The sequence below is a fragment of the Austrofundulus limnaeus genome, unplaced genomic scaffold (assembly GCF_001266775.1).
Source record: "Austrofundulus limnaeus strain Quisiro unplaced genomic scaffold, Austrofundulus_limnaeus-1.0 Scaffold99, whole genome shotgun sequence".
In the NCBI taxonomy this organism is placed as follows: Eukaryota; Metazoa; Chordata; class Actinopteri; order Cyprinodontiformes; family Rivulidae; genus Austrofundulus; species Austrofundulus limnaeus.
The window spans coordinates 225,808-238,682 of NW_013952501.1; the positions used below are offsets into that span (position 1 = coordinate 225,808).

The 12,875-nt window shown below is 40.2% G+C and overlaps 3 protein-coding genes across 6 annotated transcripts in view; 1 reads left to right on the top strand and 2 right to left on the bottom strand.

The window, feature by feature from the left end:
* Window positions 1-431, bottom strand: part of cntf (ciliary neurotrophic factor) — a 4,222-nt gene extending 3,791 nt beyond the window's left edge. Inside the window, exon 1 of the mRNA XM_014013201.1 lies at window positions 187-431. Coding sequence (XP_013868655.1) covers window positions 187-300 — 114 coding nt within the window. The 5' untranslated portion in view covers window positions 301-431. The remainder of the gene's footprint in view (window positions 1-186) is intronic.
* Window positions 432-2,732: 2,301 nt separating this feature from the next.
* On the top strand, window positions 2,733-4,650 carry si:ch211-113e8.11 (uncharacterized). Its single transcript, XM_014013202.1, has 2 exons — window positions 2,733-3,010; window positions 3,094-4,650. Exons 1-2 carry the CDS (start codon window positions 2,934-2,936, stop codon window positions 3,716-3,718), a joined length of 702 nt encoding a protein of 233 aa, XP_013868656.1. The 5' UTR covers window positions 2,733-2,933; the 3' UTR covers window positions 3,719-4,650.
* A 735-nt stretch (window positions 4,651-5,385) lies between these two features.
* Window positions 5,386-12,642, bottom strand: zfp91 (ZFP91 zinc finger protein, atypical E3 ubiquitin ligase). Of its 4 annotated transcripts, none has more exons than XM_014013205.1 (12): window positions 11,914-12,642; window positions 11,101-11,138; window positions 10,854-10,970; window positions 10,154-10,190; window positions 9,767-9,877; window positions 9,598-9,696; window positions 9,315-9,494; window positions 9,120-9,170; window positions 8,803-8,881; window positions 7,613-7,727; window positions 7,404-7,503; window positions 5,386-7,313 (listed from the first exon to the last, which is right to left on the bottom strand). In XM_014013205.1, exons 1-12 carry the CDS (start codon window positions 12,321-12,323, stop codon window positions 6,365-6,367), a joined length of 2,286 nt encoding a protein of 761 aa, XP_013868659.1. In that variant the 5' UTR covers window positions 12,324-12,642; the 3' UTR covers window positions 5,386-6,364. The 4 variants fall into 4 exon arrangements, with proteins under 4 accessions (XP_013868659.1, XP_013868660.1, XP_013868658.1 ...); XM_014013206.1 differs by having other exon boundaries at window positions 9,604-9,696; window positions 10,154-10,193; XM_014013204.1 differs by having other exon boundaries at window positions 10,154-10,193.
* Between the last annotated feature and the right edge of the window lie 233 nt (window positions 12,643-12,875).

The window sequence follows — 12,875 nt, forward strand, 5'->3', positions numbered from 1 at the left end:
TAATTCTTTATCTCACACACACACACACACACACACAGAAAAGTGTCCTTATTTTTTCCATTTACACATGGCCTATTGCTTCCACACCCCTTTTCCATGCGCACACTTTTCCTCCTTTTAAAACTCAACTCAGACCTGCTGGAAGTCATTCGGAGACGGAAGTCAAAAAGCTCTTGTTTTACTCACATAGAGCTCCAGGAGGAGGGAGCACTCCTGCTGAAGCAGGGAGGCGACGGCAGCGGCTCTGCCGGCAGCCGCGCTCCGGTGTTCCGTCATGGCTCTGGTTCGTATCCCTGCCATTTCCAGCTCCCTCTGCCTCCGACCAGCCGCAGCAATTAGACTTTCCCTCCCGGACTGAGAGGCGCAACAGGTCAGCCTTTTAATATAGCCTGTAATAGCCGCGGTCTTATCGCGATAACACCGCCTCCTCTCTTCCCCCAACCAGCTGGAACTCACTAATCCTTCTTCCGGTAAACTGAGCACCCCCCACTCCACACATCCTCCGACCTTACTGGATCTGGAAATCGGCTCTCCACCCTTCTCCTCTGTCTAAATTTAAGTTTGGCTGCAGCTTTCTTTGTGTTAAAAAGTCAATCAAACAGTCCTATCAGGGTGGACCCATGAGTCCTTATCAGTCATAAGCTGTGCAGGAAATAGCTGTCCATCATGGACCAAATAACAGGATGCTTTGGGAAAAAGAAAGTYATCGTTTATGTCTCACTAGGGCCCAAAATTCAAAACTTGGTCCAAGCCAATGGTCATTTTTTGTCAATATGTATTAAAGAAATGCTCTATAACAATAGATTCTTAATTAAATACATGCTATTTTCCAAAATTTTAAATTCAGAAAGGCTTACTCTCTATTAACTTTTTAATTCATATCTTAGTAATACATTGCATCGCAATCCAAAYAATCAGATTCTTAAAAAACGCACAAAAATTCCAGTTATTTGACTTTAAAATAAGAAAAATAATAATATCATTAAAATCGATTTCTGTTACTCTTTCCACACCAAAGTTAAAAATTTAAAGTGGTCCTGCTGTCATTAGGAGAATGCACTACAGCAGTGGTTCTTAACCTTTTTCGAGGTACCGAACCCACCAGTTTCGTATGAGCATTCACTGAAACCTTTTTAGTGATAAATAAAATGTGATTTTTTTTTCAAATTCAAGACATTGGTATATGTTTTTTTTTGTTTGTTTTGTTTTTTTACTGGTGTATAAAATGAGCCGTGCATGAACATCACCTTGCTCAAAGAACAACACAGTGCATGAACTCACAACAAATTACAGTATGACATTATTCTGGCCCCAAAAAAATAATTTGCCCCCATGAAAATTTTCAGCCCCCCAATACATATTTTTTTACTATTTTACTAATAAAAAATAAACTGGGATTTTTTTTGAACAATTTGACATTTTTTATACGTAACTTTTTTATTTATTTATTTTAAGGTTAATTTGTTATTTGTCGTTTTGAATCCACAAAAAATACTTCTTTGGGGCCAGCACTGATTGGCCAAGCAACCTCACGTGATCCTCTGCAGCAACTGATGGCCAAGCGGGGAGTGTCATCATGACTTTACACAAGTGTCCTTACCTCCGCGGCAGAGGCTCCACCGAACCCCTGAGACCAGCTCATCGAACCCAGGTTAAGAACCACTGCACTACAGGAAAAAAAAGGAAAAAAGATAGAGAAACCATGAAACTATTTCACATTATTACCTTTGTGGCCGGATAAAATGTTATTAAGGGCCAAATTTGGCCTGCGGGCCTTGAGTTTGACAAATCTCCCCTGACATGCAGATATACCCTTAAAATGTGTTATTGTACAGCTGTACCATCATAAATATTTTTTTAATTAGGGTAATTGTATGTTTGTCTGTTTAGCAAAATATCTCACAGGATGGATTTCATAATAAAATTCAGAGTGTAATCACTGGAGTGCTCACTGATGTCGTAAGATTTAGAAATGTCACCATTTGGGAGGTTCATGCAGTGATAAACAAGGCGGTGTCCGTTTACTTTTGCTATCTTTACACTGCCCCTGGTGAAAAGAAAAATTAGATGTGTGTCTTAAACCTACTAAAAATTACTTAGAAAAAAGAAAAAAAAGTGTGATATGACACAAGTAATGCATTTATTCAGAACCAAGGATTACATGAGTTTAAAGCCCCGCATCTTCTACACGTCGATCAGTCGGGGTACCCACTCAGCAGGGTTTAATCACACAATATTAATAAAGTAATATTGCAAAAAGAGATTCTCTAGTATTTTTTTAATCTTTTTACAGCCTAACAGTTCAAGGCCCACTTCAACAGCAGATTAATTTGTCTGAATAGATTATTGACTTAGGCCTACTCCCATTCCTTTGCTTCCTGAGTTGTCAGATGAAATCTGATGGAGCTGCATGAGCCATCCCATATTTCCTCTTTGGTATCTTTATATTACCTGTTTTCTCACTGAACATATTATTTCAGTTCCATCACTGTTATTTCAGCAATCATTGTTTAGTTAATCAGGTAGAGAGTCCTTTGTGCAGAGAAAAGTTGCATTGTTTATGTACATTTTTAAAATACATTTTATTAATTAAAAACTAAACAAATGAGAGTACTGTTTTTGTTTTGTTTATAAGATTTATTTAGCCCCAGACTTATTGATAATTTTAGGCTCAAAGTCCAAATGTGGTTTTTAAAATGTAATTCTCCGCCTCACCTGCAGGGGGCAGAAACACCTGCAGAGACCTGGAATCTGCATGCAGAGAAGCAACAACGCAACATCTATCCTGGGTTTTTTTGCTTATAAAATACATAATATTTATTTTATAATTAATTTTTAGATTGTTTTCACAAGTTATTACATTTTCTCTGGCGGAAACTTCACCAAGAACCATCATTMTTGCGTTTTTGTTGTGAGCCCGAGCTAGCTTCAGTATGAACTCCCTCGTTAGCTACGGAATGTCTTCTGACAGCGAAGAAGAGGTGGAGGATGTAAACATTAGACACACWAGGTGAGTATTTGTCACATATACAAGTTTTCAAATAGTAGCACTGAGTTAACTCGAGTGACGTGTTAATTGATTTCCCTTTCAAGCTCACTTGTGGACGATGGCGCCGCTAAAAAGACCCGCAACTTTTTACTGGAGTCCGGTTCAGCGTCAAGTGATTCCGAGCCAGAGGACCCAGAGCCTTCATCAACACCATCTTCTGTGTCCTGTCAGTCTACCCTTCCTGCGCCATCTGTAGGCTCTCCTACAGCTAATAAGTTGCCGTCTCCATCTCTAAATGCCTCCGCTGACAGCAGCGTCTTTGCCAACCCTTTCAGGGCTCAGGCAGAACAGAAACTCAGTGCCCTGCAGAAACACGTCCCCCTCACAATGCAGGCCAAACCCTCCCAGATAGGGGGCAAAAGGGTCTGTGTTTCCTACAGGAAGGATGGGCGGTGCAGGTTTGGCATCAAATGCAAATTTGCTCACGACAGTGACCTCCAGACCCCAGGTGTTCCCGCTGACTGTCATCCAGATGTGACCGTGGAAACACCAGCATCAGCTCCTGCCGTGGGTGGAGGATCCCGCAGCCTCCAGCTGGACGACAAAGAGTCAGAGCAGCAGCAAACAAAGAAGAGGAGGGTCGGACTGAGTAACTCCTTGATTCCACCCAAAAGAACGCTGAAGCAGTACGCTCTGCAAAGGGAACAGGAGAGGATCAATATGTCCTGATGAAAGATTTCAAATTAGAGACAAAAAAAAAAAACTTTTCTGAAAATAGAGATGTGTATTTTATAGATTACTATACTTGATTGTGTACAAAGATCTGGACCARCCAAATTACTTATATTTGCATCATATTTCCCAGATGGTTTGCTTCAAGATTACAGACATTAACCCCTTCAGACCTGATTTGTTTCTGTTAGTTAAATAAATTGTATTCAGCAGATTTGTACTTCTATTTCCTATAGAAACAAAAGGAAAAAACATTTTTGTCATTTCTTTTTTATTATTTTTCTATGTCCCTTACAGTGGATGCCACGACTAAACGAGAGTCATGTCATGAATTCTTAGGGTTAAAAAAGGCATTTTTTAAAATACTTAATTTATCCAATTCCTAATTAGGTATGATCTTAGCAGATATYATTGTGGATAATAAAACTAAGTAATTACTTTTGCCTTCAGCAATCCAAAATGGAACTTATAAATGCATGGTCATACATTTTAATAGTAAACTAACCAAATACCTACTGATTATACAATAAGCAAAACAATTGGCAAAATATCAGCTTAGTGGCTATTTTCAGGTTGTCACTGATTCTCTGGTACATATTGTTTGAAATATTCATATGAACTCATCCTAAATTGGAGGATTCTCCAATGAAAGATCAATGTTTGTTGTGAATTATGCTTCCTGGTTACTGACATGTCATAACCATCTTCCCTTCTTACTGTCATCTCTTGATCCTCTGCCACTGCACCATCTTCTGTCTCACCTCAATTGCCATCTCATGTTCTCCTGGTATGCAAGGACCTCTCCATTGTCTCACATCCATTCAATAACAAGTATATTTTTGACTTTTTTTTAGATTCTTGCACTTAAACTTGTGCATTTGTTGCAATTTGGAGCTTATATACAGAGAATAAAACAGATAAAAACCTTGCATTATGAGTTTAAAATAGTTTTTACTTCTAATTTACAAATATCTTCCTCCTGTTCCGATCCGCCTCATTTCCTGAATCCAAGCTGTCAGTATCAGATATCTCTTAATTTACGAGCAGGAAGTCTGGACTTTATACTTCAGAAAACATGAAAACTATTAAATAAATTATTGTAAACTCACAATTCAGCTATGAAATGCTTGCAGGTATTTTTCCTTTGTTTTGTATCATTCAAACAGATCCAACTCCTGATGTCCCCTGAGATGGACATTTAACTTAGAAAAGATCCTGTTTATTAATAAGAAATATTTTCAAAACCACTTCAAATATTATCACTTAAAATAGTTAAAATTATACTGAGAGACATTTTATTAGGTTACAATTAAGATAAATTAATATTTTTTGACGGAAAATACCTACTCCTTCCGTTCTCCAGATTCATTGGCATGCGTGTCTTGTCACGAGCCTGAAGCTTAACTCACTTCAGTCTAAAGGCCGTCACATCATACCTTATGAAACATTTTTATGTCTAAACTGCTAATAAAAGTTGTATATTTGATCAATTTGTTAGTATTACAGTATGTACATGCCTAAAAGAAACTTCCAGTTGACTTTTTCAATTCCATCTTCAACGTTCAAGTCTTTAAATTTTCACAAGTTGGCATAAGTTGTCTAAAATGTCATAGTGTGACAGGGCCTTAACTGGTTAATCAGGAACTAATCAGTAACAACAATGATTCAAATGATGAAAACATTATTTATTTGGTTTAGGCCTAAAACTATTTGATGTCCATTCCAATGGACCTCACAGAAGGGGTTAAAAAACAACCACGATGAAGGCTGATCCACTGTTAAAAGGCCGAAACAGGATTTACTAAAATCAAATTCTTAAGCATCATTTGGATAAATGTTGGGTCATTTATTTACATCTTATAAATGGACAGGTTTATGTGGTTGTGCTCAAACAAATCTAATGTGACAGATTATCAGATTCTACATAAGTTTGCTTTTCAAAGACATCACACTTATAAGGTTACTGACAAATCAATGATTTTATGTTCATGTGCAAGTTGCACATGCAACTTTTAGCTGCTTCCAACAAACTTGTGAAATGTAGACCACACTTGTTATAGCTTCTATAAATGTCTACAAACACTCAAATGTTTATAAACAACTACACTACAGTCTCTGACGTAAGTCACGTTGAACGTTTCCTCCAGGGACTGACAAGTCTCCTGTCTTTGTAACCACACATTTTCTTTAATTTACTTGTTTCCTGTTCTTTGAGAAAAGTAGGCAATAAATGAAAAGCTGTCCAGTGTTAAAATCTAAATGATCTCACCCAATTATCAGAAATTCAATAACTTTTTAATGTGTTCTGTGTTAATCTGTTTCATAAATTAAATTAATTAATTCAGCTTATTTGATGCCACACTTCTGTCTTTTGATTTGCTGTATATTCATTGGCGATGGGCTATATTACTGCATAAATGCAACCTAATTCTTTATCTCACACACACACACACACACACTCAAACAGCTAGTTGCAGGACTATTATGTACAAAGAAAACATACACAGTTTCCCTGATAGATGCTCTAAAAAGCTACCAAGTTTGACAATGAGTGAACAGTACTTATTATATCAGGGATCCTACATTTACCTGTTAATACAGTKTATCAGGTATACATCTACTGCTTTGTGTGCACCATATGTGTTACATGAGAGTCTGCTGCATGTGTCTCTCAGTGTTTTCAGACAGATCTGCCCCCTGTCCTGTCTGCTCCCAGACCACTCCACCCTCAACACCTTCTGTCTGCTGGAGTGAGCTGCCTGAAGGAGAAGAAGAYAGCACTGGATTGTCCAGCATAAAACTGTCCCCGTTGGTGGAAGCTGGATCCTGGGACTGATGTTGGGAGGTGGACAGCAGAGGAGGYCTTGGAGCAGCTGGCTGCAGGGTGTGAAGCTGCTGAGAGGTGGTRAATATGGGGACATGTTGAATGTGGGTCTGGGACTGGCTGACGGGCTGGAAGGTCATCTGCAGTATTTGGGTCTGGCTTTGGGAGGAGTACGGCTGCAAAGGCTGGAGCTGAGGCTGATGCTGGGTCACCACCGGGCTGGAGTGGAGGGCCAGCTGATGAATCTGGGGCTGCTGCACCTGCTGAGTGGTCTGCACGAACTGGACGGGCATCTGGAGCTGGAGGTGTGGCTGCTGGCTATCCGCTGGAGAAGGGGGGTCAATCGGGGACAGAGCGATTGCTACCGGCACCTGCATGGTGTGAAGGCTCTGGTCCTGCCCCAGCAAAACCACCTGAGGGCTCACTTGTTGGGCCATGTGACTCAGGTGCTGCCCATCTGGACCCAGCTGCTCCGCCTGGCCGTCTTGCCCAATTTCCACAGTGATGATCTCTGCTTCTATGGGGTTTTCTGGAAGCTCCAGCAGGGAGGAGGGAGTCGTGATCAGGGCGCCAGCGTTGGCTGCTAGCGCCTCAGCAATCAGAACCTCCGGGTGACTCTTAGCCTTGTGGGCGACCACGCAGTCCTTCTTCTCAAACTTCTTCCCACAGATGGAGCAGGAGAACTGATAAGTGGCATCGGCGTCGTGCTTCTTCATGTGCCAGTTGAGAGACGCCTTCTGACGACAAGTGAAGCCACAGATCTCACACCTGTTGTAAACAAAAAACATAAAAAGGCTTAAAAATGTAAATAAGGTAACATATGTTAAAAAAATGTATATAAAAGAAAAATATACTAACTGTAAGGGTTTCTCTCCGGTGTGAATCATGCGGTGCACAGCTAGATTGTGGGAGCTCTTAAAGGCCCGAGCACAAAACTCACAGATGTAATCTCTCTGATCTACAAGTAAAAAAATAAATTAATTAAAACTTTCAGATTTTAATATGTTTCTCCACATATTCTGAACACTGAAAAGGATTAAAGATCAGAACTTATGCACATGCACTACCTGTGTGGTGTTTTGCGTGACGCAGCAGCTGCTTCTGCAGACGGAAAAGCCTCCCGCAGGAAGGATGAGGACAGACATACTTCTTCTTTAGCAAGTGCTGATATTTTATATGGTGCTGGAGAAAAAAAAAAGGAGTCAGATATTTTTGTCTGATATGAATAATCAAAARTGACATTCCGGTCCCATGATGGCTGCCCTACCACTACATTTGATTCACAAAAAGGAGATGAGGCTTTTACAATATTTCTGAATCAARACGTTCTCTTTTGAACTTGAGTTCAAAAGTCTCATCTCCCTGACTCGGTTTTTAACTCAATGTGAAACAAAGACGCTGCCTCTCAGCATGTACCTGCACAGGCTGCAGCAGTGATCTCATGCTTACTCTTAACTGCTGCTACATTAGCAATTTAAAGTGGTGGAGAAATCTTCAATGGTTATGTAACCAGAAGACGTCATGCTGGCTGCAACTTTATAGTGTTTCACAGGACGCTTTTTAATTCAACAGAATAATCATTTTAGTCTTGCAATACCGCACGGTGAGTTCTAGTTACACTTCTAGTAAATAAATTAAAACTCAACCGAGTATTTTATACGCCTGACATTGTAACAAGTAGCTTCTATGAATGAAAACAAGTTAATGATCATTGGGCGTGTTAAAAAAAAAAAACATTAGTAGGGGTCTCTCTGCAGTACATGTTGTCCTYTGGGCAGAGATGGCCCTACCCGTGATTGGCGGATCGACTTGTCCTGTGGGGCAACTTAAAAGAGGAAGTAATGATGATAGTAAAATAATATGATTTATTGACTGTCTATGTAGTTTAAAACAGAGCAATGACTCAAATAAAAATCATTAACACGTAAACATAATTTATTGACATCACATTTGCTCGAACTAGCTACTCCCTGCTGTCCCCAGCTTCTTCAAACACCACCGTCAATCTGGCCAATCATGTTTTTGGTCAACTACGCCCACAAAATAAGAAACTCCTACTTAGTGACTGCAGAGACCCCTTTCTCAAAAATAAATAAATAAATAAATAAAATAAATAAAAATAAACTTGATGTAAATTTTGAGCCTTTTTACCCAAGTTCTCTCCTCAAACCTTGCACTTTGAATAAGGAAGTAAACAGGCTCGGCTTACTGTGACTGATGCAAACAAATAGAGGGTAACGTGATAGCAGAGACCAACCTGAAGGTAGCGAGGATGAGCCAACACCGTCCCACATCCTTCCATTTCACAGCGCACATACTGGACAGGAGGTTTCTTCCTGAGCAAGTGAAGAAAAACAAACAATTAAGTGACTTGTTACATCTTCACATAAGATTCCTATATAGAAATCTTACAATTGATATTTAAGGGAGATTCGAGGTGGGTCTTTTTCTTTTCCCAGCAAATTAATGTGTTGCAAAAGAGGAAAAATCATCACAGGATTTTACAAAACTTTAAAAAAAACTGTTTTWTTAAACTGCGATCATTATGACTCCTAACTCACACAGTACTCTCACCTTCTCTTTGGAAGACGTGGAGTTTTGTCGTCTTTTTTCCTGCGACCTCTCCTTACAAGGTGAGAGGAAAGAAAAGGGATAAGTTTAGAAAGATTAAGACTGAAGCTGAAGAAACCAAGTTAGAAAGAAGTTGGTTGATATTTAACACAGAAACTGATGAACTGCCAGGTTAAAAAACATGGGTGCTGCACTCACTTCCTGGGTCCGTCCTGATCTTCATTTACTTCCTCTTCCAGCTTCACGTCTTCCTGAACAAACTCCAACTTGTCTGAGCCTTCGACTTTTATCTCAGCCACCTCGTTTTCTGTCTTGGGTCCTTTTTCTTTTTTTTCTTTCGGTCTTGGAGGAGCTCTACGCTTTGGCTTAGGCATGTCCCTATGGAAAAAAATTAAGATCATAAACAAGTAAACAAAAGCTTCTCCAGTCAAATAATCTTTAAACATGTAATAAATACAACCTCGTTCATACAGACACATACACAAACCTTTCAGCCCTTGGATCATAGCTCTGYTCATTTAAGTCGTCTCTAAAAGAAAGATCTTCATCACTACTGAGACCTTCTTCCTCCTCTGCACCACTGGAAAAAAATCCAAACAAACAATTATATCAAACAGCCTTTCACACTTTCTGCAGAGAGTCAAGTCTACCTCTGACTCTGAGGCCGATAGTTGAGATCATTTGGGTCATCCTGAAATGGAAGGTCTTCATCATCCAGAATTTGTTCAGCAGCCTCCTCATTTTCTTCCTCTTTCTTGTCACTAAGTGAACATAAATGTTTGCCGTCGGTTATTCTCCAGAACAAAACAGAGCCTACGCAACCTACTTATGCCTCAGTGAGGGTTTGAAACATGCTGCTGGTATTTGCTATATTACTTTAACTATGCAGTTTTTGAGACATTCTCAGTTAGACGTACATTTAAAGTGATAAACAAAATCACTACTTTCAGGTTGTACTCATTTCATAAAGCCAGTTGTGTTTGGGGGATGACGTTTCATGTACCTTTTATTGCTAATAAAGATGAAGATATACTTACATGTCACACGTTTCTTTATCCGTTACCTCCTCCTCCACTGCTGTGATTCAAAAGAGACATCATGAGATCAAGTGAAACTATAAATATTATAAATATATGGCACTCAGATTTAAGATATTCATAAAGAAAGATGTGCAAATTAAGCAGTCACTGTCAGTTTTTGAAGCACATCAACAGCTAATTTCACCTTTCTGCATGAGCAACATTTCTTCTGAGAATTATAGGCCCACATCTGAAACATGGCGGCTCATAGTCAGCAGGTTAAGGCTGGTTTATACTTCGAGTCGCACGTCTTGTTCCTCCTGCTGAGTGACAAAAAACTGTACAACTTCCCTTTGCTCCTCTGCTGCTGTCCCCCAGTGACAGCTGGCGTGTACATGATTTTTGTCTGAAACCAGTTGTTAAAAGAGCTAGAGGAGCAGCTGATTTAATCCTATTGAACGTGAGCATGCAGTTGATTTTCACGTCTTTTTTTCCTCCGCGGATTCTTCTTCACTCATCACGACACTGATCATTGAGTGATTAAAAAAAACACAAATCCAGCCAACATTATTACTGTTTATGTACTTATTTGAGCTGTGGGAGGATCTATGATAATTTATAGCCCAACATGTCTTCAGCCCATTTATACACGCTCAGAATGATGAAATCACCAACCTGCTGTCTCACGTTATTGAAGTATAATCCAAACTTTACTCACCGGTTTGATTCTCCGTCTCAGGTTCGATCTTGCACACGGGTTTGGCCTGGCCACGAGCACCTCTGCCAGCTGTGGACCTGGCATTAGTCTGAGCCGAGGGGCGCCTGGAAGATGGAGCTGTCGTGAAGGAGAAGATGCATGCAAAAAGGCATCAACAAACAGATCAGTTTTGTTTGAACCATCACGTATAAATATACGTTTTAGTCACAATTCAAAACGGGTTTTTGTGCAGCATCTGACTAATTACCTTGGACATCTGTAGACGGTTTCTTAGGGTCTTCTGAACTAAAGAAAGAAGTAGAAAAACTCACATCATCTTGTGTTTTGGTTTTGAAAACAGGTAAACAATGGCACACCGAAGAACTGTTTGGCATTGAGAAGCCTGACAATTTCAATGCACTGGTGTGTATTTAAGCTCAGATTTGTTCAGTAAAGTGTGTAGATTTCAAGAATAAGTTAGGCTGAACCAGTAAATTTACTTGTCTGGAATGAGTTTGCTAAAAGCTGAGTGTGAACGCTGAGCTCCACTATCTTTCTTGATTGCCGATATTTAATATTCYCTCTTAGGTTAATGGTTTTCACGCTTTTCTTTCATGTTTACCAGCACAGTCGCTCTATATTTCCACTTAATCATTTGTTCAACTCTGCCATATTTGTTTACCAACTACAGCCAGCCTACTGAAGGTCAACTACACGACTCAAGCTCCACTGGTTTGCCTCTATTTATGTGTACCTGCATTTCAGCATTGCACATCAGTATAGCTCTAAAACCACTTTAGTAAACTCTTTTAAAGCTGAACTATTTGATGCAAGATATTTTTTGTTTAATTTGCAATAAGTACCTATAAGAGTACTCATTTAGGACCTGAAGAACTTGATGATAATGTGAAGATCTTTAAAGACAGACAGGTAAGTTTTACTCCACCCAGAGAGGGGACGAGCCTGTCTGAAGGCGTGCTTTTGGCAAGAACCGACCCACACTGACTTATTGTAAACAAATCGTGTTAGGTMCTTGTGAATTGCATCTATACCAGTTAATGATGCTAACTTAAAAGCTTACTCTGTGCACTGAAGGCTGTCTCCTGCCAGCCCCTCTCCAGCTTCCACCTGACCCGCAGAATCTGAAATTTTCTTCCGCCTGCAGCTGGAAACTTTCCTTCGCTTCGTCGCACCGCTCTCCGGGCTCGGTTCGTCTTCGTCGTCACTTTTTGAGTCCTTCAGCCAGGCCGGGACTGCCCTGGTTGACCTGTCTCTCAAGACTCGTCCCGAGGTCTGCGGGCTCGATGCGGCACCGTTAATGTCCGTGGCAGAAACGGAGACGCCGGACCTAGGTCGGCCCGCTCCGCGCTCTCTGAGAGCCCTCTGCGGTGCGTCGGTCGAACTGATGGCCGAGGTCTGTTCTGCGGCCTTGTCCTCCTTCGCCTCTTTACCTTTATTTACATCCCCGGGTTGGTCGTCGGCTGGTTCCATCACCGTGAAGGCGCTACAGCCTGCCTCTGTTTCCTCTTAAATCAAGCAGTTTTGCACATAAAGTGAGGAAAAACTAAAAACATCTGCTTTAAAGAGGTTTTGAGTACAAGCGGCCTTATCCAACAGAGATGCATCTTCTGTTAGCTTAGTCACAAATTAAATGCATAAATATATTTACTAAAAACTTTTCTTAATTATCTATTCAGTAATAAACCGATATAATTTTAAAGAAGCAGACACTATTTTCTCGTTCTTAAAGCGATAGTAAACCTACTTATGCGCTCGGGCCTCGAGCACAACCATTTTGTGCGCTTTGTTGCGTCTCCTTTAAGCCAAATATAAACTGAGGGTGCGTTCAAGAACCGCAGCGCGTTTTAGCAGATCTCACAACAATGTGGATTTACACGTGAGCCTTCACAGAGAGGTTTAGGTTAGCTAGATTTGATATAAATCTACGAAAGTAGCAACAGACATGAAAAGGAAATGCACGAACAGGCTGTTGGCCAAGCATCATGGGAATTGTAGTTAGAAATTATTTTAATGTTTATATAT